This window comes from Mytilus californianus, unplaced genomic scaffold, assembly GCF_021869535.1.
Source record: "Mytilus californianus isolate M0D057914Y unplaced genomic scaffold, xbMytCali1.0.p SCAF_8, whole genome shotgun sequence".
In the NCBI taxonomy this organism is placed as follows: Eukaryota; Metazoa; Mollusca; class Bivalvia; order Mytilida; family Mytilidae; genus Mytilus; species Mytilus californianus.
The window spans coordinates 23,284,969-23,312,968 of record NW_026262734.1 but is presented as its reverse complement, the minus strand read 5'-3'; the positions used below and the strand labels follow the sequence as shown (position 1 = coordinate 23,312,968).

The following is a 28,000-nucleotide window of genomic DNA, read 5'->3' as shown; positions in this document are numbered from 1 at the left end:
CTCTGCGCTTTCTGATGATTTCTTTTTTTAGGTATTATCTTCATGTTCAGTAGAATAACCTACTCAAGTTTGGAGTATTTCTGTCTAGCCATTTTCAATGAGCAGCGGATTAAAAAAATTGATATAAGCAATAATAGTCCATTTATTGGCTTTGAAACGCCAAAAATCACCAAGATTTAAAATCATAATAGCCTGAAGACAACTTCATGTACAATAGAAAAATCTGGGCAATTTTTGTACAAATTTGGTAAGCCGTTATCAAGGAGTTAGAGATTTACAAATGGATTTCGGAGGAAACTGCTACATGTAAGTCAATGGTTTGGTATTGTAAACCACAAAAATAAGTCAAATCATACATTAAAATAGCAGGCACCAAAACGTCATGTTCTGTATTCATAGTCATTTGATCATAGACATTACAATAATGTAATTTGAAATAGAATATGAAAAGTCTCTTTTCATAGTTATTTGATCGTAATAATTGAACAGTTTTTAGATTAGTACATACGTCTAGATGTTAGTTCATGTTCTACATCTATTCTACGTTGCATCCAAAAGCCCCTAAAGGGTGCAATTCCTGTACCAGGACCGACCATAATGATCGGAACAGACTGATCATTTGGCAGATGAAACAATGGTGCTCTGAAAAAAATTGATTAATTAGGAACTCTGGATACGTGATGGATTTCTAAAGTATAAGCATATACCTATGCAATACATATCAAAACGAGAGAAAAAATACAAATTATTTCAACGGGGTTAACAATTCATGATTCAGTAGAGAACCTTACAAGCGCTGATTAATATACATATTTTTCAAAATCATGATCAAAATAACTGTATGATATAATTTCCGTCATTTTGTCAGTTTATGTTAATATTTTTACAATTAAATATTGTTTACACATACACAAAAAAATAAATTAAAAAAAACCAACTTCCGTCATTTGAATCCTTGAATAAAATTGTAATAATGCATGTACTCACACTATGTTATACAAATAAACCATATTACATAACAATATCCTTGGCCTTTTTTTATTACAATGCATTTATTATTCTACTTATTTTTACCAATGATCATTTTCAGCTATCCTGCACTTTCAGAAAGACACAATGATTTGTCATATAGATGATTTTTTCTTGCATATTCGTTTTTGAACAATATTTTAGATATTGTCATGAATAGTCGGCACAATAGGAAACCTTATCTAAACAAATCGTTTGAGAATAACAGTTGAGCATACATATAACATCATATTTAGAGGAATTTTAATTGTATAAAATGTTTTTTTTCAATTTTATGGCTATTTGTAAGTAAACTATTTGTGTTCGTGTAACTCGGAAAATTTTACTATTATATATGGACTACAAATACAACGGTTCAAAAAACAAAACCTAACCATTATTTGGCATAATTCTCAATTGTCAGTTTATTGTGTAAGTGAAAACCATTTACTTCTGCAAATATGGTCCATATTCTGAACGGATATTGAAAACATTGTCATAGATTGTGCTTATTTTATTTAAAATTTGCATTGCTGAATCTTGGTTTTATTGACACAAACTAATGCCGCCTTTTCCCCTTATATCGGGAGCTATACATCGGAGAACGTCTCATAACCAGTGTCTTTAATAGAACAGGCATACACGCTAAATGTAATTTCTAGTTGAATTTCAATGCAGAAAGAATAGAGACTTTACAGTTTAAAAAAAAAGCTATAATTACCCCAAAATACTGAACACAAAGATTGAACACTGCAATACAGGTATTACCTTTAATAATAAGTATCTGTTAAGCGAAAAATAGAGAAAGATCTGTTGCAGTTACTTGATTATTTTTCTGATAATTGACATCAGTGTAGAACGTTTGAATAAAATTCTGAAACTTGAGTTATACTTCAAAAATAAATTCCGATATTTGTGAAAAATTACTAAAAGTTCTTACCAATTCATTATATGTTCATCTATGTTGTTGAATTTTTCTCATAGTGAAAATATTATGTTAATTGAAATCGTGACAGGTTTTAAGTCTTTAAGCTTTGATTGTCATACAATACTTACTTTCTGACATTACAGTAGATTTCTTCTCCGATAACTAAATTATTAAGCCAGTTACTACAAACACCTTGATGTTTATTGCCATCTGGAAATGTTAAAGAGAGGAAAGATACAAAAGGGATATTAAAACGCATAAGTCGAAAACTAACTGACAATGCCATGGCAAAAAGCGAAAAGCGACGAAGAGACCAACAACAGTACACAAAACACAACATAGAAAACTAAAGAGTAATCAACACAAACCCCATCAAAAGCGGAGGGATCCCAGGTGCTCCGGAGGGGTAAGCAGATCCTGATCCACTAGTGGGGTGGCACTCGTCATGTTGCTCATGTCAGTAGATAACACTAAATGTACCTTTATTATATTATTTGCCACTAGTATATTATACTGGACATAATACATATATGGTTCTATAGCAATTGGTTTAGCATAACCAACATATTATTACAATTGTACGAGTTAAAAAAAAAACGAAAAAAAAAACGCGTTATAAATTTCATGCGTCCGAAGCGCTTTTCTGCATTTACCTTCATAAGGAACGCCGAAAGCCGAATATTTGATCGCCAAGTATGTATAAGAACCGAAACAGTTATATGACCAAATAAGACTTTAAAAAATTGCCAAATCCATCTAAGGTCAACTTTGCCTGAGGGAGTTGAAACCTAGTTTCTTTATGGTTTCAAAATTTATTAACGGACGGTTTTAGAAAGGTTTGTTATAAATCATGTCAGTACCGAAGTACTGACTACTTAGTTGTGTTATCATTTCCATTTATACTGTTATTAATCAATTCTTGCGACATACAATTTTGGTTATTATATTGCGAGGTAAACTTTACGATAAAAAGAGATGAATTTAGTTTTTCTCATTGTTTCATTTCTCTGTAGGAACATTTCAGTGGCAACTGCATATCGAGTATATATCTCCAAGTTGATGCGGTATTTCTAGGTGTGCCTGCTTTCACATTAAAATATAAGGTTTTATTAATAAATTTGAAGCCAATCCATTGAAAATGTTTAAACTATCATTATTATATGGAATTTCTATTTCACAGATATGTTTCCCATGTCGTAGCTACTATCTCGTTCTCCTTTCCTCGATTGTGATTTCACCGAGTGCATCATATCACCAGATTTTAACTTGAAATTGGCAACACTAAAACTAAGAGTAAAACATTTGCTTATCTTTCCGGAAAACTGAAACCATCCTTATTTTAAGAGATGCCTTTGCTTTTATTACTGATATCAATGTCTGCGTTGTCTCTACCGCTGACAGTCTTGTCCATTGTTATTCTATATACCTCTATTTTTATTTCAGACTTTCATATTTGGTCAAGTGTTATGTTGGAAATTTTGATGTACCATTGCTTCATGATTTTGGCGATGTCTTAATTGTAGACATGGGACGTTATTTAATACGCATTTGTTTGCTGCTTAACCACTAATAAGGGTATTTAATCATGCGGCAAGTGTCAGAAGAAGGGCAGCAGCTACGAAAGTGTTTTGAAAACCGGAGATCACACGAGTTTTTGTTGAGTTTGTGTTGACAAATCTTTTCTTTTCCGTGTAGATTTTTATGGACTTTTGAATATTTGTTGTCATTGTTTCTTTCGTGACTTCTGTTTATCATTGACCGTTTAGTATCTTCGTTTTTTTATTGCAAGTGTACATTTTTGTATAATCAAAAATAAATTTACTTATAAGAAAAAGTAACAATTATTTCCTTGTAATTGTAATGTTTTAAATTAAATTCGCGGTCTTATTTACCTGATGTTTGATATTCAAGAACATCAGCAGTTAGATGCATCTCGCCTGGAGCTGCGTCTAATGACGAACTAATACTGTAATATCGTGGTAAAAGAAGCGGAAGCTGTGATATTAGGAAGGCTGGTGTCAATTGTATTGAGGGAAATTGTTTCAGAACATCTAGTAACGTTGGCATCCCATAGTTTTTCCATTCATCATATATTCTGGTATTCTGAAATTATTTTGTATGATTGACTGCAGTTCAAAAACAATATTTATTCCCCCATTTATATAGGATAAGTGGTAGAATGTTTTGTTTCTACCTTAAAAATATAAATACGGTAATTCAATTAATTAACATTGAAACGAACAAAAAACAATTTGTAATTTCAATATTTCAGTCCAAAAATGTATGAAAAATGTAATAAAGCATACAAACCCATTATGCCTAATTATAAGTAATTTTCTTTTTCTACAGTTAAAACTATCCGTTGCTTTATCTATTAGAACATATACTATTAGTCAAATACTAATGTATGAGGAGTATGAGTCGCCATCGTTCGGCTTGACACGATAAAGTCATTTCGAGTTGAGACGACGTAAGGCAATGATAAAACATTTCAACGATCAATCGCTATGAGAAAAAATGTACCAGTTACCTGTTGACAGATAGTTTGCCTCGAATCGTCTCGTATGAAAAAGCAATTATTTTAGGCAACACTTATTTAACGATGTTCAAAACTAATAAATCGATTAAGAAGATACAAATCAAAGAAACAAACAATAACTGATGAAATCGCATGAACTCCAAAAGGAGCAAGACCAAGTGAATTGACAGTGTAATTGCCTCACAGTATGCATGCATGACCCGCCATTCGAATCCATACTCAGTCAAAATGTCACAAACAATCGGTTAAATTACAGATCAGACAACTTTTCTGGTATCTGAACATCGTATGCCGCGAAAATATATCCGCTGGTTTATTAAGACATAGAAACATCGTATCGGTCAACCATTTCGTGATGGTGACATAAAACTTTCGTAGGGTCAATTGCGGTCGTTCTTCCTCATACTTAAGTTAGAGCAGTTATTATGTCAGGATCAAAACTATTAATGAAGTCCATATAGTGTAAACATGTACGAGCGTAAGCATTTACTAAATTATGTAAACTTTTTTTTTTAACGTGACTAATATATTTTATTGAGCACAATTGCTTTTAACAATTTACTTAGTGTACAGTATTGTACTAAGTATCCCTGATATATTAGTTATTAGGTATCCAGGGAGAATATCTAATAAGAGTAAATTGGTATTACATTACAATATTACAATATTTTAAATAATTTCATGTTTACCGGAGTATTCCATTTCTATCCTATAATGGTTTTTCATATTAGTTAATATACAGCGTGTTTGCAATCATCATCTTTGATTTTAACGTTCTTGATTATTTTAACTGAGAATTTGAATATCAACGGAATACAAGATTTAGACAAATTGTCCTTTGTTAACAGGTTAGTTGACCATAATCTTCTTGATTTTTGTATCATAAGCAAAGTTTGCATTTATTTGAACTTTATTTGCATGGCTTGTGCAGTTCTGACTAAAATATAAACAAACTACTTAGGGAGACATGATTATACACAACATCAGAATATACAATACCAAGTTACAAAAAAGAAAAAGAAACAAAAAAAAAGAAGAAAACAAAAAGTGTGTATTATACAATAATATATCTTTTAAACATGTGTTAGGTATGGGAAAGAACATAATAGTCACCTGATCATGACATGCCCGCGTCATGTGACTTCAGGGATATAGGTTGGGTATTATGTAAACTCCATACAATAGCACTGAAGGAATGTTACTCCTGTGATATGATAAATTAAAAATTGGAAAATTTAAATCCTCACGTTTGTCATATATTCTTGTTTGAAGTCGTTCATTTGTTACAATTTGAGGAAAAGATCAAACTATAAAGAAGCCATTCTACTGTCGGTAGTATCCGTCTTCTCAAATTCATTTAGATATATGAGATATAATCACTCACTAATATATTGGATATTGATTGACAGCAATATATATGAAACTGAATTAAAGATCATTGCAGGATGGTTTTTAGTCTTTGAGAAGACTCTGTTTGAATTCTGCGTTATATGAGTGCAAACAAGTCGACCAGTAAGGGGTACACAATAAGTTTACATTTAACAAAGATGTTGTCGATCAAAAAGGCTATCGTTTAATGATATCCTCGTTGGTGTGTTTGTTGATGGAAAATGTGTGATTCTTCAAAAAATAAGATTTTCTATCACATGAAACAAGGAATTTGTATTTACGACTCCAATTATTTTTACGAAAAAGCTTTGTTTGATGCGACGATGTAGTGGATAATACAATTGAGCACGGGGAATAGTAATGTAAAGTGTAGTTAAATCTACTGCAATGAGAATTTTTAAGAATCCATTTCTGATGGACACCACTGGTTGAATAAAACTCATCACAATGTTTTACTGTAAAATGAATAGTAGTTATAACTTTCAAAAGATTGTTTTGTCGAAAATCTTGAAGACCTAGGTGTAAATCATCTTGAAAAGAGTTTGTGTGAGGTTTATGTATCAACATGTCAGGGTCACTTTCATCATCCCTTTTTTCATTTTGATACCAAAGGAGAGACGGATTTATGATTTCCTAAATTCTCCTCTTTCTTAATTATACAGGTATATGTAGAATTTTGTTGTGATTTCCACGTTCTTTAAGATATTTCAAGTAACGATTTTTGATTGAGGCTTTGTGTACTGATACACCAACATATTTTTCGTGAATAGAGAATAAAATATCTATAACATTGGGGTTCTTCAAAGGGTTCGAAACTGACCACCTAAATATAACATAAACTACTTCAAATTTTCTTACATTAACTAGACGTTTGATTTGGAATTTCTCCTCCATTTTTATCGCTTGACTTGACAGAATATTAAGAAGTTCCTGTGATGGAGGAGTTGAAATGTCAAGATATCTTGTTAGCATATCTGTCAAAGTACATGGTGGATATCGACCCCAGTCATTCCACGAATCATGGTTACCTATAAGAAAAATTAAGACAATGATATGAAAAGATACAAATCAATCTTATCGCGGACATGGGCATATCAATATCTACAAATAGGCAATATGATTTGATAATTGGTTGATGCTATGAGACCAGGAGACGCTTACCCTGACAAAGCACCCGGTCTTTCTTCTTTTTGAGTTCATATGATTCCCCCATTGTTTTCTTATATTTTTTGATTTGTATCTTCTAAATGCATTTATGACATTTGAACATCGGTAAACTACCATTGTCTTAAATTTAATTTTACTCGATATTGTTTGGTATAGATTACCATATTGAAATAACATAACAAATAACAGAAAATTCAAAGTAGGAAAACTTGAGATTTTAAAATTCATACGAACTATTCCTGTCGAGTTTGACATCACCGGATGTATTGCGTTGTAATTGTAAAAGTTGGTCGACTTCAGGGGCATCCACCAAACGGTCAATTATGCCACTGACAAGCGCTGGAATATTGTTTGGAAACAACAATAGGTGATCTCCAGGACTATACCTCATGCTATCGATGTTGGCACTTATATCTATCTTTGCAAGAATCGTCTGTCGACTTCACAAGAAAAAAGGAAGGAAGAGCAACATAAGTGTACTACATACGGTTTGTTTCCTATATTGAATTTTATTGAATTTTAGATACATGTACGTTATATTTATATTTCTGATTTGAAATAAAAAAAGAACCTAAAACTTGTGAATCTATATTAGTTGAATGTTAGAAAAATTAAATTGACAATCAAATTATGACAATACTTAATACATCTTTAAACATATTGAACGACGACATAGTATATTGGAATTTGATATTGCTTAAAATGCGATGGAAATCAATTTGAATTACTAGTACACTAGCTAGCATTACACATTACAATAAACATAAAATGTTTCAACTGGTTATTAAAGTGTCTCCATTGTGGATGAGAGTATTTTTGATTTCGACATCTACTAATGGGATCTGTCCGAAAGAAATCCATTTAGGTATGATATAAGACAACCAAAAAGCGTAGTTCTTGACTTGAGACTGACATAGGACTATGCGGCAGAGTTATACGAGTATTTGTTTTAATCTGAACACTCCTTTTTTTATATTAAATTTCGATCAAGGGACTGACAAAAGGTATACAAAATTACATACGTTACAAAAAAAAAGTTAGCCCCAAAAAATAACAGTGAAATATACTATAAAAACAGAAGTACAAATAAAACAGTAAAACATATCAAAGAATGGTCACAGATACTGACACCAGCGCAAAATTCAAAGGGTGTTACTTTTCAAAATGAATTCTGATTTAACGTGTTCAACCATATTAAACAATGGTTTTCAACTTTTAAATGTCAAATGCCCCATTGCAGAATATCAGATACGTAAGGAAATCGGATTTTTTCATTCCAGGATATCACGTTTATTGTATTTCTATTTTATTATTTTTCGAGTTATGTACGGCAAGTCCTTTTTGAAGATTTTGTTTATCACCGTTTATATTTCATTCGGCTCAATCAGTTTACAGCATGATATATATGCAAATGAGAAGAACGTCTCTTATTTCTGGTTAAGTCAAACGGAAATCATGTCATGCAAGTACCATTTGGTCGGTTCTGTTACTTGTAAAATATTAGTTCGACTCGTACATATAAGGAAACAATGAATTGTTAAAATCCGCTGAGAAAAATGCAGACAATGCTGAAATTTTCCCGGAATTTGCATACGTTTAAATTATCTAACAAATCTCTTCAACTACATGTATATCCTTTTAGTGTCATAACATTCATACTATTACATTTAGTATTCATTCCTAAGGTAAACTAAGTATTGAAATATCAAGGAAAGCCTTTTTCTATATGTGTTCAAAATTGATTTTCAGCAAAATTTCGATTGATTAACCAACCTAAATGAGTCTTTAACTTACCCTTTCATTATTATATCAAATGAACTTGACTGATAACAAAAATAAGTACCTTACGCAAATACATAAAACAGCGTAATAATATTTACCTGGAATTTCTTTTCTCTAAGTGTATTCTTTCTGTCAGTCGACATTTGAACACATTCTTCTTGTGTACCTTACAGTACTCTTCATAAGAAAGAAAGACTTCATGTCAAACACACAAACAAATATACTAAATGAAATGAATATTGTATTCATTTACGTGCACAAGTTTCGGGTGAACATAATATATATTTAGATTCTGGTATCTATGGTGAGTTTATTTACATGGACCATCATTTGTGTAGTTATTAATGCAACCTCGATAATAATTCAGTTCATACTGTATCCATTTGGATAGTACAAGAAGATGGGTAGCTCAATACGACAATAAATTAAAACAGCAACCAAACACACATTTAAATCACAACAAAAACATTTAAGAGTAATTGTGCTGTCTTGTACGAATGTATGGTAATAGTACTATACATATTAATTTACCTCATTAAAACATCTTGAGTTAACTGTGCTACTAAAACAAAACATATCAATTTGTTTAAGTAACTGGAAAAGGGAGACAGGGTATTGATTAGTCCTTACATGCACTACACATTGCATAAAGCAAACGCATAGAACGTGTTATCTCTTCTACTTTTAAGAATCAATTGAGGTGTTCTACAGAGTGGATCGTTACTATTGCCAAATCTATATCGATCAGATTTATCGATCTATATTGTTCAGATTTGAGAAAGAATTATTAGTGTATTGATCAGATTTGAGACAGATATAACTATCTAAATTGCAAAAAGAAAAATGGGTATGAAATAGTCAACACAGATTTACTCTAAAACCAAAGATTAAGACGTGTGTTTTATATCAAAATGTATGACGTGCTTTACAAATGTATTTTTTTTTTGACATTACTAAAAAGGAAAAATTCATCTGCAAAGCCAAAACAAACCTTTCAATGTTAAGTAATTGTATTAATTTACTCCTTTTCACAGAATCCATAATCACCTGAAAATTGTACATACCTTCAACAAGAGAAAGACGGTTTTCTGTAGGTACTTGTATCACACGGAATGTTTCCGGACGCCAGATCATATCCGACTTTTCGAGTACATCGGATGCATCATTTAACCCAACTTTGTTACCAACAAAACTACAGGCAACCTATGGTAAAAAAAAAAGTATCATTCATTATACTGCAAATAAAATATGTAATGGATATTACTTTCATAAGCAGTTGTCAGATCGTATATGCAAACAAAACATCATATAAATGAATTACAAGCACCATGGGCGATGTTAACGAGGACGTAAATACATTATCTTAAGGTTGCATTAATTTTAAAGTTGGTCTGCTACACATTTCACAATAACATATTAAGTTTGTAAAACAAGATGACGTTAAGACGTATCAAGTTATTTACGAAACCTTAACATATATGGACCAAATGGACCTTTAATGTCATCTTTCCTTATGACTAATTACCTGATAAACCTTTTTAGCCCAATTTTTGAATGATTCTTCTTGACCGCACATTTCATCTCCCTCTCCAATACTATAAATCCTGGTCGCTCCTAATGTCTCCATTGTTTTGTCAATTAATTGACTAAATGCACAAAAATTTGGGTAAGCACTAGACCCAAGTCCAAAAACGGAGAATTTCAAGTAATTTAAAACACTATTTTTGTTGCCCTTCATGTTGTTTGTATTGACGTGCCTCTGAACAGCAGAAAGTATGCCACTATAAGAAAAAAGGCAAAATGAGTTTCAGTCATGTAATAAATTGTTCTATTGCCAAAAAATCATAATGCTATTTTAATTTTACATCTACAAGCAAAAGTCAAAACTGACGTCGTTGTTTCAAAAAACCATTTCAGATTTTCTGCATCAAGTAAAGGCAGTACAGGAAAAAAAATTGATATGATTAATATACAAGTGTTCAAGGAAAATATAGGTACACACGAGTCTAACATTTTGGAAAGCGAAAATATAAAACGTTCGAAAGCATTAAAACCTAAACGGCCTACAACGAACCATTATATAAATCTAGTCTTGCCTGAGGACTCGTAATATTCGTTTCATTTAAATTAAACAATACTATGACCCGGAAACTTCCACATAAAATGTATCATTCAAATGATACCAATACAGAAAATCCTTTGCCCTTAGGCGGATGACATCCCATGCAGTGGTATCAATACAGCGATAGTTCATAGTATGGTATAATGTGCTAGGAAAAGCCTTTTTAACTCTGTAGTAACATATCTTTAAGTAGGAAACAGGGTCTCTTACAACCAGAGTTCAAAACACCGTGAATTTTATATTCATTACTTGCTAACGATAATCTTTGACATAATTGATTTTTGAAATGCTAATAATTGAAAACTTTTAAAAAGAATATTTATGTTTTACTTAAATTGAAGATAATGGTATGAATTTATAAAATCAAGTCCCTAAAAGGAATATATGAATAACTTACGTTTTATGCGATGGCAATCCTTTTGATGTCGTTAATGCTCTTGCAAAATTCTAAAACATAACCAATGATATCGTTTTAGATATTAAAATCCTATAATGCCCATCGCCTCAGGAACGTTATGCATGTTAAGTATATGTTTTACCCGGGCCCCTTTCAATGAAATAAAGCATTGGCATAGATGTACAATATTTGGAATATCATCCTCACTTATTCACAATTTATAAGTAATGTATCGTTTCACAGATATTGCAGTTGAATTGTTCGCATATTATTTTAATTTCATAACTTCGAAGGCTTGCACTTGATTTCGAGAATTGAATAACCGTTACGGAATATATATATCACAGATGATCTCTTAATATGTCACATTACTTTTCTTGTTTTCTGTCTGATAACTTTTAACCAAAGTTTATCAATCATTAATTTTAAAATGAATTGAAATAAGACGAGAACCTGTAGCGTAGAAACTTCTCGTTATCCTCCTGATCACATGTTTTCAAACCTTCATCATCATTGTAATTAAATTCTCTATCTAATACTTTCTGTGTAATTTCATTACTATCATCTTATTTATATGGCTGTCTTGTTTTCTTAATTGTCACTGATTTTGTCAAAAAAATCTAACATGTTCCCCCATATCACATTGACTCATGTTAAACTGAATTATCGATATTTTAGTGATGTCTCTGTCACTTCTATTTGATATACTCATTTGGAATAATTGATGTAAAATTAAGAAGCAAAATTCCATAAATGTTTTTAACAGTTACCTTGCCATTTTCTGGTGGATCGCCATTCCCAAATGTGCTTGTTACAAACAATATAAGTTGTTCTTGTCGCAGATCCCTCAAATTGTAACTGTCCATATTCAACACCTTAAAAGGACAAACATCGATCAAAATCGGCTACCAAATTAGTTGATACATAGTAAGGAACAAGACCGTTAAGCTTGTTTCGAGCTTTCTGTTTGAGTTAATGCAAAACAATGATATTCAACAATGGCAATACTGACTTATAAATTTAACAACACTATACGATAACGCAATAGGAAACATTCAGTCATATTTTGTTTTAACTACTCTGAATATCAACTACAAGCAGAAGTAGGTTCCGGTGAGAAATAGTGCGCAAACTAGGGATCATATTTGTAACACAATTTAAGTATCTAAATTTTCTTCTATTTAATGTTTCAACTATTTCAAATTAAAGTTTAGGAAAACAAATCTTATTTTAAAAAGCACTGCGTCCAAAATAAATCTAGTCGTTCTCTAGGAAGAATATTTATTCATCGGTCTCTGAGCTATAAGTAGCAAAAACAGATAAAATTTTCAAAATTTATCCATTGATATTGCTGCCAAATTTATCCAAATGGTGTTCACGTCGGAGATAAAAGTTTAAATATACATGTAAGTATAAAAATTCAAGAAAATTGAAGACTCTTGGTAAAAGTTGTAGGGGAGTTGATTACATTACATTGGTACCATCAATCGAAATGTAGCTGAGATTTTACTACGTTTTACCAACAACAAATCGCCTCAAGTAATTAGTCATAAGGACGCCAAATTTGTACGGAAAATGGGGTTTTCAATGTATATGTAACCAACGTAGAAGGTTTGTCATCTCTGTGTTAAAGCATTTTGGAGGAGTTGATTAAATGATTGATTGATAGTTGGTTGCTTAAAGTTCAGTGGCATAGTTCATTACACCAAACGAGTAACCTCTATTGCGAATAATAATAGATTAACTTCTGGAAATTCTTAAAAATATCGTCAAATGTGAACTACAAAAATTTTGTTATGTGATCTTCACGTAAAGGAGTTGCATGGCTACGATGCGAAACACTTAAAATTCGTTTGATGTGTTTGAGCTTTTGATTTTGCCATTTGATAAAGGATTTTCCGTTTTGAGTTTTCCTTGGAGTTCGGTATTTTTGTATTTTTCTTTTTACAGTCCACCAATTGTAGTTTGAACGGTGTAGCTGTAATTCTAACGCTATTGTTCTTTAACGATTTATATTTTGGACTATTAAACTTTTGATATTAATTCCAGGAAAACGTTTTTTACAAATTTTAATTATATCATACGGTTTTCCCTACAATTCAAAACTAAATCTCAAACAAGCGATCAAAACTAGTTGATTGGTCGGCATGAAAATAACAACATTTGGTATTTTCTTCCAAAAATGTCTGCATATTTCATTAGTATTATAATAGGAACTAAAACAACACAAAATACATTTGTAAATACTTTTCAACTGGTCGTGCATGTCACCAGAGTCTTTTAACTTCGACCAATATACTGTTACTTTCATTCAACCGATACAAGAAACAAATACGTATGGATGACAAATATTACATCGTTTTTCTACACAAAGGATCACTTCTGCCAAATTAAGTCTTGTTTAATGCAAGGCTTCAAAAACAGAAATTTTTATGTAACTTTTCATAAAAGAAACGTATGTTTCATGGAGGGTTATGGTACTACTGTGTACTTAATTATAGTTAACTTTAGTTTATGAATATATACAAAAGATATCCTTTGTTATAAATACGGTATAAACATAAAAGTTTTAAAACCCTAATATTGCCAACATTTAAATTATTTACACAACAGGTTTATTTTTGTAAAAAATTAAAATTGTTTAAATATCTTTTTAAAATTCACAACAAAAATATTTTGCTGCATTTTATTGCAGTCAATTATGTTAGCATACCTTTATATTTACTAACTGGAACCTCTTAAATATAAGTAAATTGTCTTGTATAACGACGGGTACTAAAATCATATTATATTTAGCATTTCATTTTGATTGCATTGTCTTATGTTAGATTTTAAGATGTAGACGCGTCGGCTTATTAATCGATACAACCACGGGACTGCAAACATTCTTAAATGGTTTGATAATAACGTTTGATTTTGTCAGATGAAAAATAAACTTCCCCTTTTTAATTTACCTTGGAGTTCGGTATTTTTGTTATACTTTTTCACTTCTGTTTCAAAGTAAGATTCTACTTATATGTGTAATGCTTTTTGTAATTTGCTGACAACTTAATCTTATGTGAAATATCTATAGTATCCGCTAGCACATTATAATATAGTGCAAGAATGGGTATAAGTTACCTACTAATTTGTTGTTTTAAATAAAACCTTACAATCATATAGTTTTCTTATTGACAAAAGCAAAGTTGCTGGTAGAAAAGACTTAAATGGCAGTATCTCAACGTAAAATTACATTTAAAAAGAACATCAGGAATTAATAAAAATATAAGATAACGTAACAGACCACTAGAGGCGACAACTCTCGAAAATAGAAAATAGACATTTACGGGTAATATCTTCTACAAGGATCCAATCAAGGGAGTTCGCCCATAATGATTTCAATAATATACTTTTAGTGTTGATTTTCATTCTAAAGATTATATCACAATATTTTCTTTTCTTCATTTTTGGTTTGTTTTTCTTTTCGCCATTTTTAGTTTTAGCCATGGTATTATCTTCTTTTAATACTGAAACAGTCATTTTGATTTTGACAACTATTATTTGCCTGAAATGACCACAGGGAAAAATGTTTTTAGTTGATGAGAATTTGTTAAGCAAACTTTCGGCTGCAGCGTTCAAGTGTTTGGTATCTTCTGTTTCTTTTTGCAATTTCGTTATACAAATTCGTTTGGTTTTAAAGTATATGATGTCCTAAGTATTCGGCTGTTCAAATTTTTCTTCCCAATCGTACATAATAAGGTTTACCTTGTGAACAGGCACGCTTAAAAAACTCCGGATCAGCGTGTCAGTCAAGATAAAGAAGGGTCTATATTCATATCACATTATCATGTTTTCGTCCTCAATGGGCATTTATTTTTCTACTGTACGTTAAACAGCAATTCATCCATCTATCTGATGGAGAGAACGTGTATTGTGTTAATTTGAATGACAACATTGTTAAATTTGACTAGGTTTGAAAACCATAGTCACTGTGCCTCTTTAATATCCATATTATAGAATCTGGTCTGATTTCATATTACAATATATTTGTATCAAGAAAACCTTATTCATTTTATTGATAACTGTTCAAAATATAAGGTTTTTTTTAAATAATAAGATCCAATTAGGATCTTCATATATAAATTGAAACGAAGGCAGGTACCCGAATCAACAATATGTCTTATATTAAATTGTAAAGCATTCTATACATACCTGTGAATTGAATGCTTGTCTGAATATTTTGTGCAGTGTATTTGCATATCTTTCCGATCTTCCTGTCTCTGTTGCATACAGAATTGTGCATTTAATACGCTGGGATAATACTTTCCTCATTAAACTTGTCCATAAAAATATAACGCTGGAAACAGAGATAAAATTGATTTGGCAAACTACTCCATGTAAGAATATTAAACAATTTAAAAAGTTAATACCGTAGAAGGAAATGAAATGTGTAGTAGAAATAATAAGACAAAAAACAGACAACTCAATTCTGCAAAATGTGTACAAAGGAATACAAATGAACAAAAAGAACAGCAAACGGAACATTTAGCGAACCACAGTAAACCAATATGCTCCACAATTGACAATTGTCCCGTCTAAATTCTAATAAAAAGAGTAGATATCCGTTATACCTTTACTCTTTTATGTTCTTTATAACATCATTTCATTATGGATTAGTTTCATTCGATATGCATAGTCATCTCACTTACGATTATATTGATCACATATCCCTATGTTAGCATGCGTTACTCAATTGTGTATATGAGCCACTAACATGCATGTATTCGAGGAAAATTATTGTTGGTTTGCTGTTTATCCTTATTATGTGTGTTTCATACAACAAAAGGGGGAAGCAGGAACTGCTGATCCCTTCAGAGCAACTGGGTTAGGTTTGTGTTTCTAGATCTGTTTCCTGCTTATAATTATGTGTACTGATATAATTTCAATATCTCAACTTACTGCTTACCAGATAGTTACTACAGTTCCTTTCAGAGGCATGGAACTGGTATGCTATTCCTCATAAACAAATGTTTTATCATACTGTCCTTTCAGCATACAAAAATAATACAAAATTTTGTTCTTAGATTTATTTTCCTACCTTGAAATGCATTTAAAACTTAGTTTAGTTTTATGCGATTTAGGTCTCTTTGATCTGTCCTTTTTCCAAACATATGTTCTCCATACTTCTTCCTGTATAATAGTAAAACTGTTGACTTCCTTTCTTGAATGAATTTATTAGAATGGAATGATTTTGACAAGATATTAAAGTTTGTTGTAGGATTGTACTCTGTAGAGATTTATTGCAGACACCGGTTTTCTTACGTTGCTTATCAATTTCAGAACTTCCCTTTTAACGTTAGCACCTCCCGATTTATAAGTTACTTTAGTAGTTTTGTCTAATTGTATTGGATTTTTATCACATTGAAACTGTATGGGAATACATAGTTTATAGCAGGTATTTCATTTTTTGTCTTCTACGAATAATTCGATATCAGTACATAATAATATACGAATGTGTTTCATTTGTCGTAGCCACAGTCACGTCCTCTTCTGCTCGTTTATATAATCGACGTCACTATCACGTCTTCGGTTTCTCATTTATTTGTCGTAGCCACAATCGACAGTCACGTCTTTCTTTCCTTGTTTATTTGTCGACGCCACGATTACGTCATCTTCTCCTCGTTTATGACATCTTAGATTACAACCTACCATCCGATTTTTACTTATCATGAGCAACAAGAAATGTTCAGTTAACCTGAATTTATCCCCCGTTTGCTGTTGTTGGTGTTGTTATTTTTTTTTTTTTTTTTTTGGTTTGTAGAAGTTGCTGTTCGTGTTTCTTAATCATTAGTTGTCTATGCCACAAAACACATGTAATTTAAGGCTTTTATGCTTTGTTTTCAACTCTAATGAGCATGATGCTATGTTATAACAAGAGGTGTAGATATTTTATAGATCTTTAATATGGATTCGTACAGTGTATTGGTAAACATCTATAAAAAATGTAATCTATTGCATAATAATTTTGTCTGTGATCTTTGTTTTTCCTTCTATAACAATGTTGCAAGGTTGATTTAGTATTGGAGAAAGTCTTTTTTTGAATATCCAAAAAACCAATCGGCAAATTATTGCCATGTAACTAAAAATAATTGAAGGATAAAATGGTAGAAGACACATTTGTTTACAGAGATAATGTTGTAAGACATCATTGACAAAAGAGGAATTACAAAATTATGATGTTCCATACCCTCATTTCAATGAGACGTTTCTGTAAAGCTACATGTATATGCATGTTTTTTCAACAATATAGGTATTTCATAGTAGTCCGGCAAACTGGTGATGAAATTGTGGGTTTGATGATAAAAGCACCAAATTTGGCATGGTAGTACTTTTGGTTGTTTCAAATAATATTAGCTATGAACCCACTTTGAAATTTCAAAATGGTGGCTATTTCCAAGATGGACGCCATAAAATATCAAATTCAACATATATCACTATATATGGTGACATTTAAGGTCAAATGTGGCATAATAGAAATGCAGTGAGTTTCAAAATATATTAGTTATGAACCCACCTTGAAATTTTGATATGGCGGCTTTTTCAAATATGGCCGCCACAAAATATCAAAATCAACAAATATCCGTTACATTAGTTCAAATTTGTCATGTTAGTAGTACTCGAACATAATTAGCTATGGACCCAAATTGAAATTTCAATATGGCAACTTTTTCAAAGATGGCCGCCATAAGTTATCAAAATCAACAAATATCCCTTATAGAAGGTTACAAAATGTTTTGTTTTGACGTACCTTCAATGAAACTAAGTGCCCTATAATACCATGTTTATGCCACATTTATATACTTAAGCCAAACATCAAAAGATTTGTGAGGAAAGTATAGAAAATCGTAACTCCGGTACCATTCTTGCTGAACGGTAGTCTACAACGAGGGATTACGTATAGACACTAGCGTTATTCCAATATTTAAGCTAGACTTAATAAGAATGTATACTTCTCGACTCGAACAGTTTTCTTTATGATCAACTGAAAGAGTACATAGTAATGATCTAAAACAATTGAAATAATCTCAGGCTTGCAAGGCCATTAACTTGGCAAATTACTCATAACCTTGTGCTTTGAAATATATGCATTTCCCTTATAATTTCGTGTACTTTAACCCATATATTATGCGCCAGCACAACTGTTCTTACTATTGCTATAACTTAGAATATATTACTATAGTAAGAATAAGATATATCGTTACTACTAAACAAAAATAACTATGCGTTTCATACTTACATCTAATAATTACCGTTTTATGAAAATGCACTGTCATTTGTCTAACCAGAAATAAATGTATACCAACCTTGTATAATTAGTCAATTGTGCAACTCTATCCTTACATGGTATAAATTAATTAACAAAATTATAACACAGATGGCTTGAAACATATGATAATGAAAAATATGTCATCACAGCATTCTACGCATGTAGAGCCAAGACAAATGGTTTCGCCTTTATATATCAGTCCGTATTGACCAATGTTTCAGGAAGAGATCAAATCTGTCACAACGAGTCTACATTCAAGAAATACAACCCAACAATGTGTTAATTTTTTCCGAGACATGTATCAATTATGACTTGTGATCAATCGTTTTTTGCTTTTCCAATTTCGAAACAGTAGAACTGAGCAAACAGATGTCTAGCAGAACAAAAATAGTTTTGTTTAGGTCTTCATATACATGATATAGAAATGGCATTGTGAAGAACCTTATGTGATTGGTTAGAAAACAGTTGTTGAACCATATAACTTCGCGAACGGCAGATTCTGTTTTAAAGGGTCTCAGGTATCATGAACAGGACATCTCCATGAGGTTACAGTAAGAATACTTCTCATTCTTATGCAAAGATCCTAACATGATTTTTACTGAGAAACGAGACCGTGGTGATAACTATGTAACATTCAAAGAATTGAGTAATTAGAGGGAAATTGAGAGTCCACTTAACCACAACTGGTCTGTAACATCAAAGATTGAACTTGACATATTGATGTTAGATCATTGAGATGATGTTCCTTCTAGGTGAATAAAGATTCCATTATACTGCTTATTCATTGGTTCTTTGAATTTTTCCATCCAAATTATGGCTTCCAGTACCTGTGCGCGATATTTTGCAATTTAACTATACAGTTTAAGTGTTGCAAACGTAATTTGAAAATGGTAAATATAGATCAAGCCCATGAGTAGAATTACACACTTGTAAAAAGAGAAGGTGGGGCTATTTGATTGACCATCAATTTCGCACAACTACAGCACTTAATGGAGTTTTGTCTACAAATGGCAATAGTTATTAATATGTTTCCATCAACCTTTGAATTGATATAACGTGATCAGGTAAACCACATGATGTTCTACAACAGGAACCGTTGAAAAGCAAAGACAGGACATTCTCAAAGCATGTGAAAGCATTAGGCAGGGGAATGTTTCGGCCTTTTACCAAGAGTGCTACTTTGAGTAAATGCGGATGACATATACCCTATTAGACATTTAACACAAAGGTATCAGCATTGTGTGATGAGCTAAAAAAATGTGGTTGGCAGGTATAAAATTGATGTCACGGTAGATGAAAATACGCAACGACAATGATGTTATGTACGGTGCTGTTAAATTGTGGTGGGGAGAAGATACTTAGGTACTCAAAAATCATTAGTAAAACAAAACAGATCAGAAAATAGATAAAAAACGCAAGATAAGCTAACAGCAGTCAAGAAATCCCTACACAAATATCTAACAATTGAGCAACACCAATCCCACTCAAAACCGGGGAGGATTGCAGGTGCTCAGGAAGGGTCAGCAGTTCCTATTCAACAAGTGACACCTGCCATAATGCTTTTGTTTAAATAGATTGATGAGTCATATCTAGTAAAAAGGCATATATCATATAAAATTAGATTTATAAATGTCTCTTTTCTAACCCTTAGAATCACAAAATTTAAAACATGACCGAATTTGAACTTTTGAAATGAAATGAGGTTACCTATGCTTGTACGATGGATAAACAAGACGTTCACTAGTTGACAACACAGACATTGCAGGTTTTCCGGAAGGATGTGTAGTGTTGGCCAACTGGTAGCTCTCGTGATATTACTCATTACAAGTAGAAATTCGGTGAACATCTTGATCTTACCACAATCGAGGAAAAAAGGATTGTGGCAAGGGAAGTGGAAGATATCCATTATCATTTGTGACTCAGATGGTACTTAACGCTAAAAAAAATCCTGATGGCGTCCTGGAAACGTTAGAATGTTTCCATGTATGGGATCTTTGATTAAATTGTCTTGCAAGCAATCCCTAGAATAGTGTATGAACTGCAAAATGCAATTCGATAGAAGTAATGTCAGCAAAGCCTTGTCTTAATTTTATTCATTTTCTCTTTTTGGCGGCCATTTTGAAAAAGTCTAATGTAACGTCATGACTTACTAAAAACGTTGGATTATATTTTATATGTTTTTAACTGATTTGTTTTGAATATAACTTGCATTAAATTATACATGGTTGTGAAATATGGACTGATTGGCAGACATCTTGAAAATGGCGGCCATATTGGATTTTCAAAGTGGATCCATAGCTTACATTTACCACCAAATATATCTACAATTGTGCAAAGTTTCATGCTTTTATCATCAAACCCACAAAAATATGCACGAATCAGCTGGACTATAGGGAGATTTTTTCCGTAAAGAAAAATTCCTCGTCAACTAAAAACACTTTTACATACCTGATATTCATATGACGGTTTGAGTTTGAACATAACCATTTCTTGATGAAACACTGGCGTTAAACTGCCACTCAGTGGAGGAACTATCCATACCCAGTCAGCAGGACAACCCCCTCGTTGTTTGTACTCATTTTGCATAAAGACAATGAACGAATCGGAAGCTGAATGATGATCAACTATAGTAGCACCAATCGACTGCATGGATAGATAGAAAAAATGGAACGTGCATTTACATTATATGTAAAGACTATTATATTATATAATTCACTACTAAACTACTGTTCAATTTGATCTAAAAAGAGCTTAAAATTCGACTTCCCAAAATCCGTCTTTAGCTTTAGCAGTAAAGATGATTTTTACCTGAAAACTATGAAGAACTGCAACATTTATCTCAATTACTGCTCTGTCTTTCCATAATGACGCGTTATGGCGTGTGTTCATTCCTAGATTTTGTGCTATTTTCTACAAAAACAAAATACAATGCTCACTAACAAATACTTTTATTCATTGTGTAAGATTACTAAAATATGATCATCAAATTATATATAACGTAAAATACAAACCTACAGTGTTTTTATTAATAAAAATTCAATTGATATTCAACACTTTTACTAAAAAAAAAAGGTATCAATAGAACAAGTGTTTCTATTTCAGGGATTTAATTTTGTTTTGGTTAGTAGTAGCCTTCCTATTCATATTTTTGTTTGGAATAGAATCGAAAGGCTGAGGTAGGATAGTAATGATAGAGATCCTTATATTCATAAAAAGTTGAACAATCTAAGGTCGACTTTGGAACAGAAACAATCATGAGTGAATCCAAAACTAGATATTTTGCTAGCACTTCATATTCGTTCATTGAATAACATGCATTATTGTCAATGTTAAGTGATAAGGTCCTAGGATTCAAATATATAACCAAATATCACATTTGTTCTGTTCTTTTTTCATTCAAACGGATTTGTATGCATATTCATTCTAACGTCGGTCAACACGAATCAAATATATCTTTCACAGAATATTTCGTGGGTACCTTATCATTGTGCCTCACTTATTTATTTTTGTTAGAATTTAAGCTTTTCCTTAATTTGTATGAAGGGTCATGGCAATATATGAGCATTGCTATATTTAACAAAAGAAAAACGGGATTCTATATCCAAAAATCGTCATGATCCACTCATTTGAATGACAATTGCGCCACAGTGTTTTACCTTTTATGCTTTCCTATACATAAATGGGGACTTTATCATAAATTTTAAATTGGAGAGCTTATGGTATGAATATGTTAACCCTGTTCGTGGATTTCATAACTATATTTTCCATTTTAACTGAACATGAATAGTGTACTCCAATCTCTGCCTGTACGCATATACACAAAAAGTATATGTTATTTTACTGCGTTTCAGCAACTAATTTGATTCAAGCCACGGATGTGTCTTGTGTAGACGAAAGGCGCGGCTGGTGTACTCAATTGTTAGCATAGAATCTTTGATGGGTTTTATAAACTACTAGGCCGAAGCCACTGCTGGTGATGTTTTGACCTCGAGGGTATCACCATCCAAGTAGTATCCTTAGTACGTCATTTTGTTTTAAGTTTACTGTTCATAAAACTTTTATAATCATTCGAAATACTAAGGTTTTTCTAACCCTGTGCAGAGATGGCCTGAACTTTTTTTTGAGAATTTAGTTTTCAATGCGTTTTGACTTTTAATTGATTTGGCCTACCTATTGTTTTAATTCGAGAACTTATGCGTCTTGTGTAGACGAAATGCTAGTCTGGCGTACTCAATTGGAGACCTTTTATATATCTTTGATGAGTATAAGCAGTCCTTTCCTTGGTGTTTGGAACCATTATAATTCGCCTAAATTTTAACGTAAAATGCCATTTTTGTATTTGAAATAATCTCATGTTCATTTTCTTCATTATCGGTATTAGTTTCTAAGTACTTGGTATGATTGAAATCTCTAAATAGCGAAAGACATTTATGTTCAAAATCAAGGGTATTAAAAAGAGAACACTATTGATGGGCATCATGTGCTTGAATTCCATAATCTAGTAGTTTCTGAAGATAAATAAAGGCAACAGTATTATACCGCTGTTCAATAGCCATAAATCGATAAAGCGAGAACAAATCCGGGTTACAAAGTTAAATTGTCATTCATTCGTGGTAAAAAGTACAAATATTTCAATGTTTTACCTCTACTAGATTGTATCGTTGTTTATCACAGAGGTCCCTACAAGCAATCTCGGTGCTCATATACCAGCCATTAAATGGAGAAGCTGTAAATTCTAGCCCACCACAATCAAACTTCATACCAGAAACAGCTGGCACACAAAACCATTTTAAACCAAGATCAGCAAGGCTGGGATGACTACAAGACATCAGAATTGCATTAATATGTTACACTTATAGAAAAGATTTTGTGGTTTAAAATTTAACCATCGACAGTTATTGACAAATTTTAAGGAAATCGACTTTAGGTATGTTTAACCTGAAGACGAAACTGTTACCCAAAGCCAGGGGCTTTAATGTAACACTTTGTTTCCGATGGTCAAACAACCTTGGTACTCACATTTTTGGAGGTCTTCAATTTGCTCACAGCAGATTTCCTACATTATTAATTTGTTTTAATTACAATGAAAAATATAATAAAATTGATGTGGATTTTAAAGCAATTGAGGGACTTCATCAGATGTTTAACATGCCATCTTTAAATTTGATGATTTTAACCAATAACTGTATTCAATCAACGAGAACCACTTAATTACAGGCTCCTAAGTTGTTACAGGCATATACAGAATATGGCAGGATTAAACATATTTGTGAGCGCTCATCCCTCCACTATCCTGAGAAAATTCTGTAGCAACACAAATTAAGAACACACTGTAAACATCAGATGAGAATTGCTTGACTCTTCAAATCGGTAGCACAAAAAACTACTAATATAAAAACAAAACACTCGAAGTACTGATCGAAGAGTACTCGCAGATACTGAAAGCAAGTTCAAAGCCAATAACAACTAATAATTACATTAGATGTATGTTTCATTATTATACGTTATTTTGATTGGCTAACAGAAATCTCGCGTCATTCTTCATTTCAAAATGCATTTCATGAATTGTAACATGCATGATGACACACGTTCCCCAATAAAGTGCACAGGTAAATAAAAGAAAAAAAATGATAGTAATCGTGTTTTCATGATCATAGCGAAAAAATATAATTATAAGTATTGAATGCTTCTTTTAGTAATTTCATAGGGTTGTAAAAGCGTTGACCGTGCGTACATTTTTAGAATGAAGCGCTTCCACGCTTCGTACAAAACGTACTTCGGTCAACGCTTTTACACCCCAATGAATTTACAAAAAGAAGCATTTAATTCTTAAATAAAATTCTAATTTCTATGTCCATAAGCATGATAAGTAAGGTATAATTGGATAATATCACTTTGTAAATTAAACAATGTATACCTTAGTAAAGCAATATAAACATGTGATTATAACCAATACGCACGTTGGATGAGTAATATGAACCTCCATTATCAAATGTGAAGGTATTTCAAACCATTCTGGATCACATCCATTTGCCTGCAGGACTAGAGGAAGAACATCAAACAAACCGTTCCTGCCTATCCATCCCATTTCGATGCAAACCTGAAAAATTAAATATATATATAATATATACAAATAAAGATGCAGAAAGAACTGTCATTCGATTATTTAAATATAAGGGGTAGATTCACGAGAGTTAAAATTGACCCTGTTCATATATCATTTTGTATACTATATAGTTGTGAGATAACTATTAATTCAAAATAAGTCTTTTTGGCACCTCACATTAAAAACAAAGGTATATAAGTTATGATTCTTTAATTATGTATTATTTGTGTTGTAACGTCAGTTTTAGTCCATTTTTGTTCGTAATTTATGACAGTTTTTAGCATAATTAATTGTGGTCGCCATCCCCGATCAATAACTCTTTTGTTTTATGAATTCAATATAAACATTCGCACCTTTTCGTTGAAGAACATTTTGGATTGTGGTTTTCGGCCAAGGGTTCCTTTAGTATTTAGGTTCGACAAATGCACTAAATCATTGTATTTTGACAACTTCTTCACATTGTCCTGTCTTTGTAGCCGATCATATACTATTATGAAGAGATGTGTGTTAACTAGCATTAATGTTTTTGAAATGGATCCATTAAAGAACTTTGGCCTTTGTGATATTCCATGATAAAGTTTAAATTCAAAGCAATATTATACCAAATAGATATACGAAGATGTGGTATGAGTGCCAATGAGACAACTCTCCATCCAAGTCACAATTTATAAAAAAAAAACATTATAGGTCAAAGTACGGCCTTCAACACGGAGCCTTGGCTCACATCGAACAGCAAGCTATAAAGGGCCCCAAAAATGACTAGTGTAAAAACCATTCAAACAGGAAAACCAACGGTCTAATCTATATAAAACGAGAAACGAGAAACACTTATGAACCACATCAACAAACGACAACCACTGAACACTAGGTTCCCGCTCTAGGACAGTTGCAAACAAACGCAGCGGGTCCAAGCGCTTCGATAGGCGCCAACATTCACCCTACCTGAAACAATAGTGTAACTTCACAACATAGAAAGACGCACTATAAAATATCAATTGAAATGGCTTAACTCAATCAAAAGACATATTAACAAAAACAAGTGAACATACACTGAACGGATAAATTTGATTTATGACACAATGTAAATACAAAATTAATAAAACAAGGGGGTTAGATGTAAAACAATATCAGAAAGACAACCATAACCTTGGACAAAATGCCGCCAAATAAAATAACGTACACAGGTAAATAAAAATAATTTTGTTGTAAGGTATACATGGAGTACGGAAATAGATTTTTACAAAATAAATAATTAAAGGACGAAGCTGAATCCAAATCAACTATCACCTTCTTATTGGCAAAAATCATCCAGTCTGGAATATCTTTGACAAGACAAAAGCTGAAGTTCGAAAGGCTATTATTTAAACTAGAATAGTTTCAGGAACATTTATACTCAACTGTGATAGAGCGAAATTTAATCAATCACCTTCTCCACCTTGTCAGTTATGTAATCTTTATGAGGAAAATATCTCTCATTTTCTCTTGGATTGTCCACTGTTATCCGAAACTAGAATTGCATATTTTGAACCTATCAAGGACTATGTTATTCAACATTCAACAGAAGAAGTCTGGCACAGTGTGTTTCAACTAAAACCAAACATTGTAAGGCTAATTATAGACTGTAGACATTTTTTCTCAAATACTAGCAGATATAAATATTATGAACACGAAAGAAGCCAAAACTAGGGAGATGTGCTATAAATTTTATATAAAACGCTTAAAGTTGCTTGAGGCAATGGATGGTTGACGGTCTGAAATAAGCAGTTTTCAGTCGGTATACTTTGAGTTTTATTATTCATAAATGACAGTTAGATTTTATGTGTGAATAGAAAAGTTTTACTATTACCGTTGGAACATTAACTTTTAAAAATACATAGGTGTGAGCCAATGCTCCGTGTTGAAGGCCGTACCTTGACCTATAATGGTTTACTTTTATAAATTGTAACTTGGATGGAGAGTGGTCTCATTGGCACTCATACCACATCTTCCTATATCTATATATGTAAATATAACCAATACTAGGATGTTATCCTTGGAGTTCCTTAAAAAGGAAGCTCATACTGAGAGAAGAAGAGGAAGTTCCTAGTACGAGAACAAAAGTGAAAATTTATCGTCATACTAAACTCTTATCAAAGGTGGTATATATTAAAAATAGAGAGATAGATGTAACACTGAATAAGTAAACATTAAATAACAAAAATACATTGCAAATTGTATCAACAGGTCAAATTACACGAAAGTACGATTTGAGAGTACTCGCAGTTACCAAAAGTTAGTTAAAAGCAAAAAACAATTGAAATAAAAAATCATGCATCAGAGACTAAAATCAAAATCAACTAAAACACATCCCAGGGATTTAGTGTTTTAACGACATGGACAGTCAAAGAAGACATGACTTGTGCAATGCCAAAATAAAACTATAGACAGGCAGTAGGATAGTTAGGAGTTAACCTGTTAATAAATATGTATAATGTAATATATAGATAGAGTAATTTCTATATAGAAAATGAACGTGGATGTGTATTTATACATCCCAAAAAAAGGTTTGAAAAGAATACAAATTTAGTTATGTTTTAATTTGCTGATGACAAAATCGATATTTGTGCCAACGTAAACTATATTCAAAGATCTAATTACAACATTGGTAAGATAACCTTTACTTATAAGTTTGTTTAAAGGTTCACATAGTGATTTCCGCGCTTTTAGTACAATATTTCCGTAAAATATAGGATGTGAAATGTTTTATTTTTCATTTTCATATAACTACAAAATTTGAATGTTGTTTATAAATTCTTTGTTACCAAAAAATTGATCAGAAAAATATTTATTTTAATGTAGTTTTATGACGCCGTGTCGGTAAATTGTAATGGAAAATATTTTTGTTTCTTAATAAAGATATATATGCATTAAAGTCCCTTCTGTCTTAATCAGAGAGGTCACAATTATCACAAAAAGCGATATTTGGTATTATTACTAATTCGACAATATTCAAACACAGTCCAAATGAAGCAGAATGAAGCAAATATTATGTCTTTTTGTGCTATTATTTGGCTGACAGTGTGTGTTGTGGTGTGTTGGGAGGCATTTTTCCTGTTGTGGAACTTGCGCCCTTACAGTCTTTAACATTGTCCTTTATATACAACAAACGTCCTGTAAAACGGTCGCCTAAAACTTAATCAAGTTCATCTAATTTAAACAAACATATATATACTAGAGCTGCAGTTTCGTAGGTAAAAACCTTTCTGATCAGTTACAA

General features: G+C 31.9%; 1 protein-coding gene across 1 annotated transcript in view; it reads right to left on the bottom strand.

Moving 5' to 3' along the window:
• Nucleotides 1-497: 497 nt before the first annotated feature.
• LOC127711952 (nitric oxide synthase, inducible-like) overlaps nt 498-28,000 on the bottom strand; it is a 40,052-nt gene continuing 12,549 nt past the window's right edge. Inside the window, exons 6-19 of the mRNA XM_052218107.1 lie at nt 24,599-24,738; nt 23,282-23,456; nt 21,447-21,548; nt 21,087-21,281; nt 16,410-16,501; nt 15,524-15,668; nt 12,041-12,207; nt 10,339-10,570; nt 9,878-10,016; nt 7,347-7,445; nt 6,723-6,892; nt 3,829-4,039; nt 2,065-2,146; nt 498-642 (exon numbers count right to left, since the gene is read on the bottom strand). Coding sequence (XP_052074067.1) covers nt 498-642; nt 2,065-2,146; nt 3,829-4,039; nt 6,723-6,892; nt 7,347-7,445; nt 9,878-10,016; nt 10,339-10,570; nt 12,041-12,207; nt 15,524-15,668; nt 16,410-16,501; nt 21,087-21,281; nt 21,447-21,548; nt 23,282-23,456; nt 24,599-24,738 — 2,094 coding nt within the window. The remainder of the gene's footprint in view (nt 643-2,064; nt 2,147-3,828; nt 4,040-6,722; nt 6,893-7,346; nt 7,446-9,877; nt 10,017-10,338; nt 10,571-12,040; nt 12,208-15,523; nt 15,669-16,409; nt 16,502-21,086; nt 21,282-21,446; nt 21,549-23,281; nt 23,457-24,598; nt 24,739-28,000) is intronic.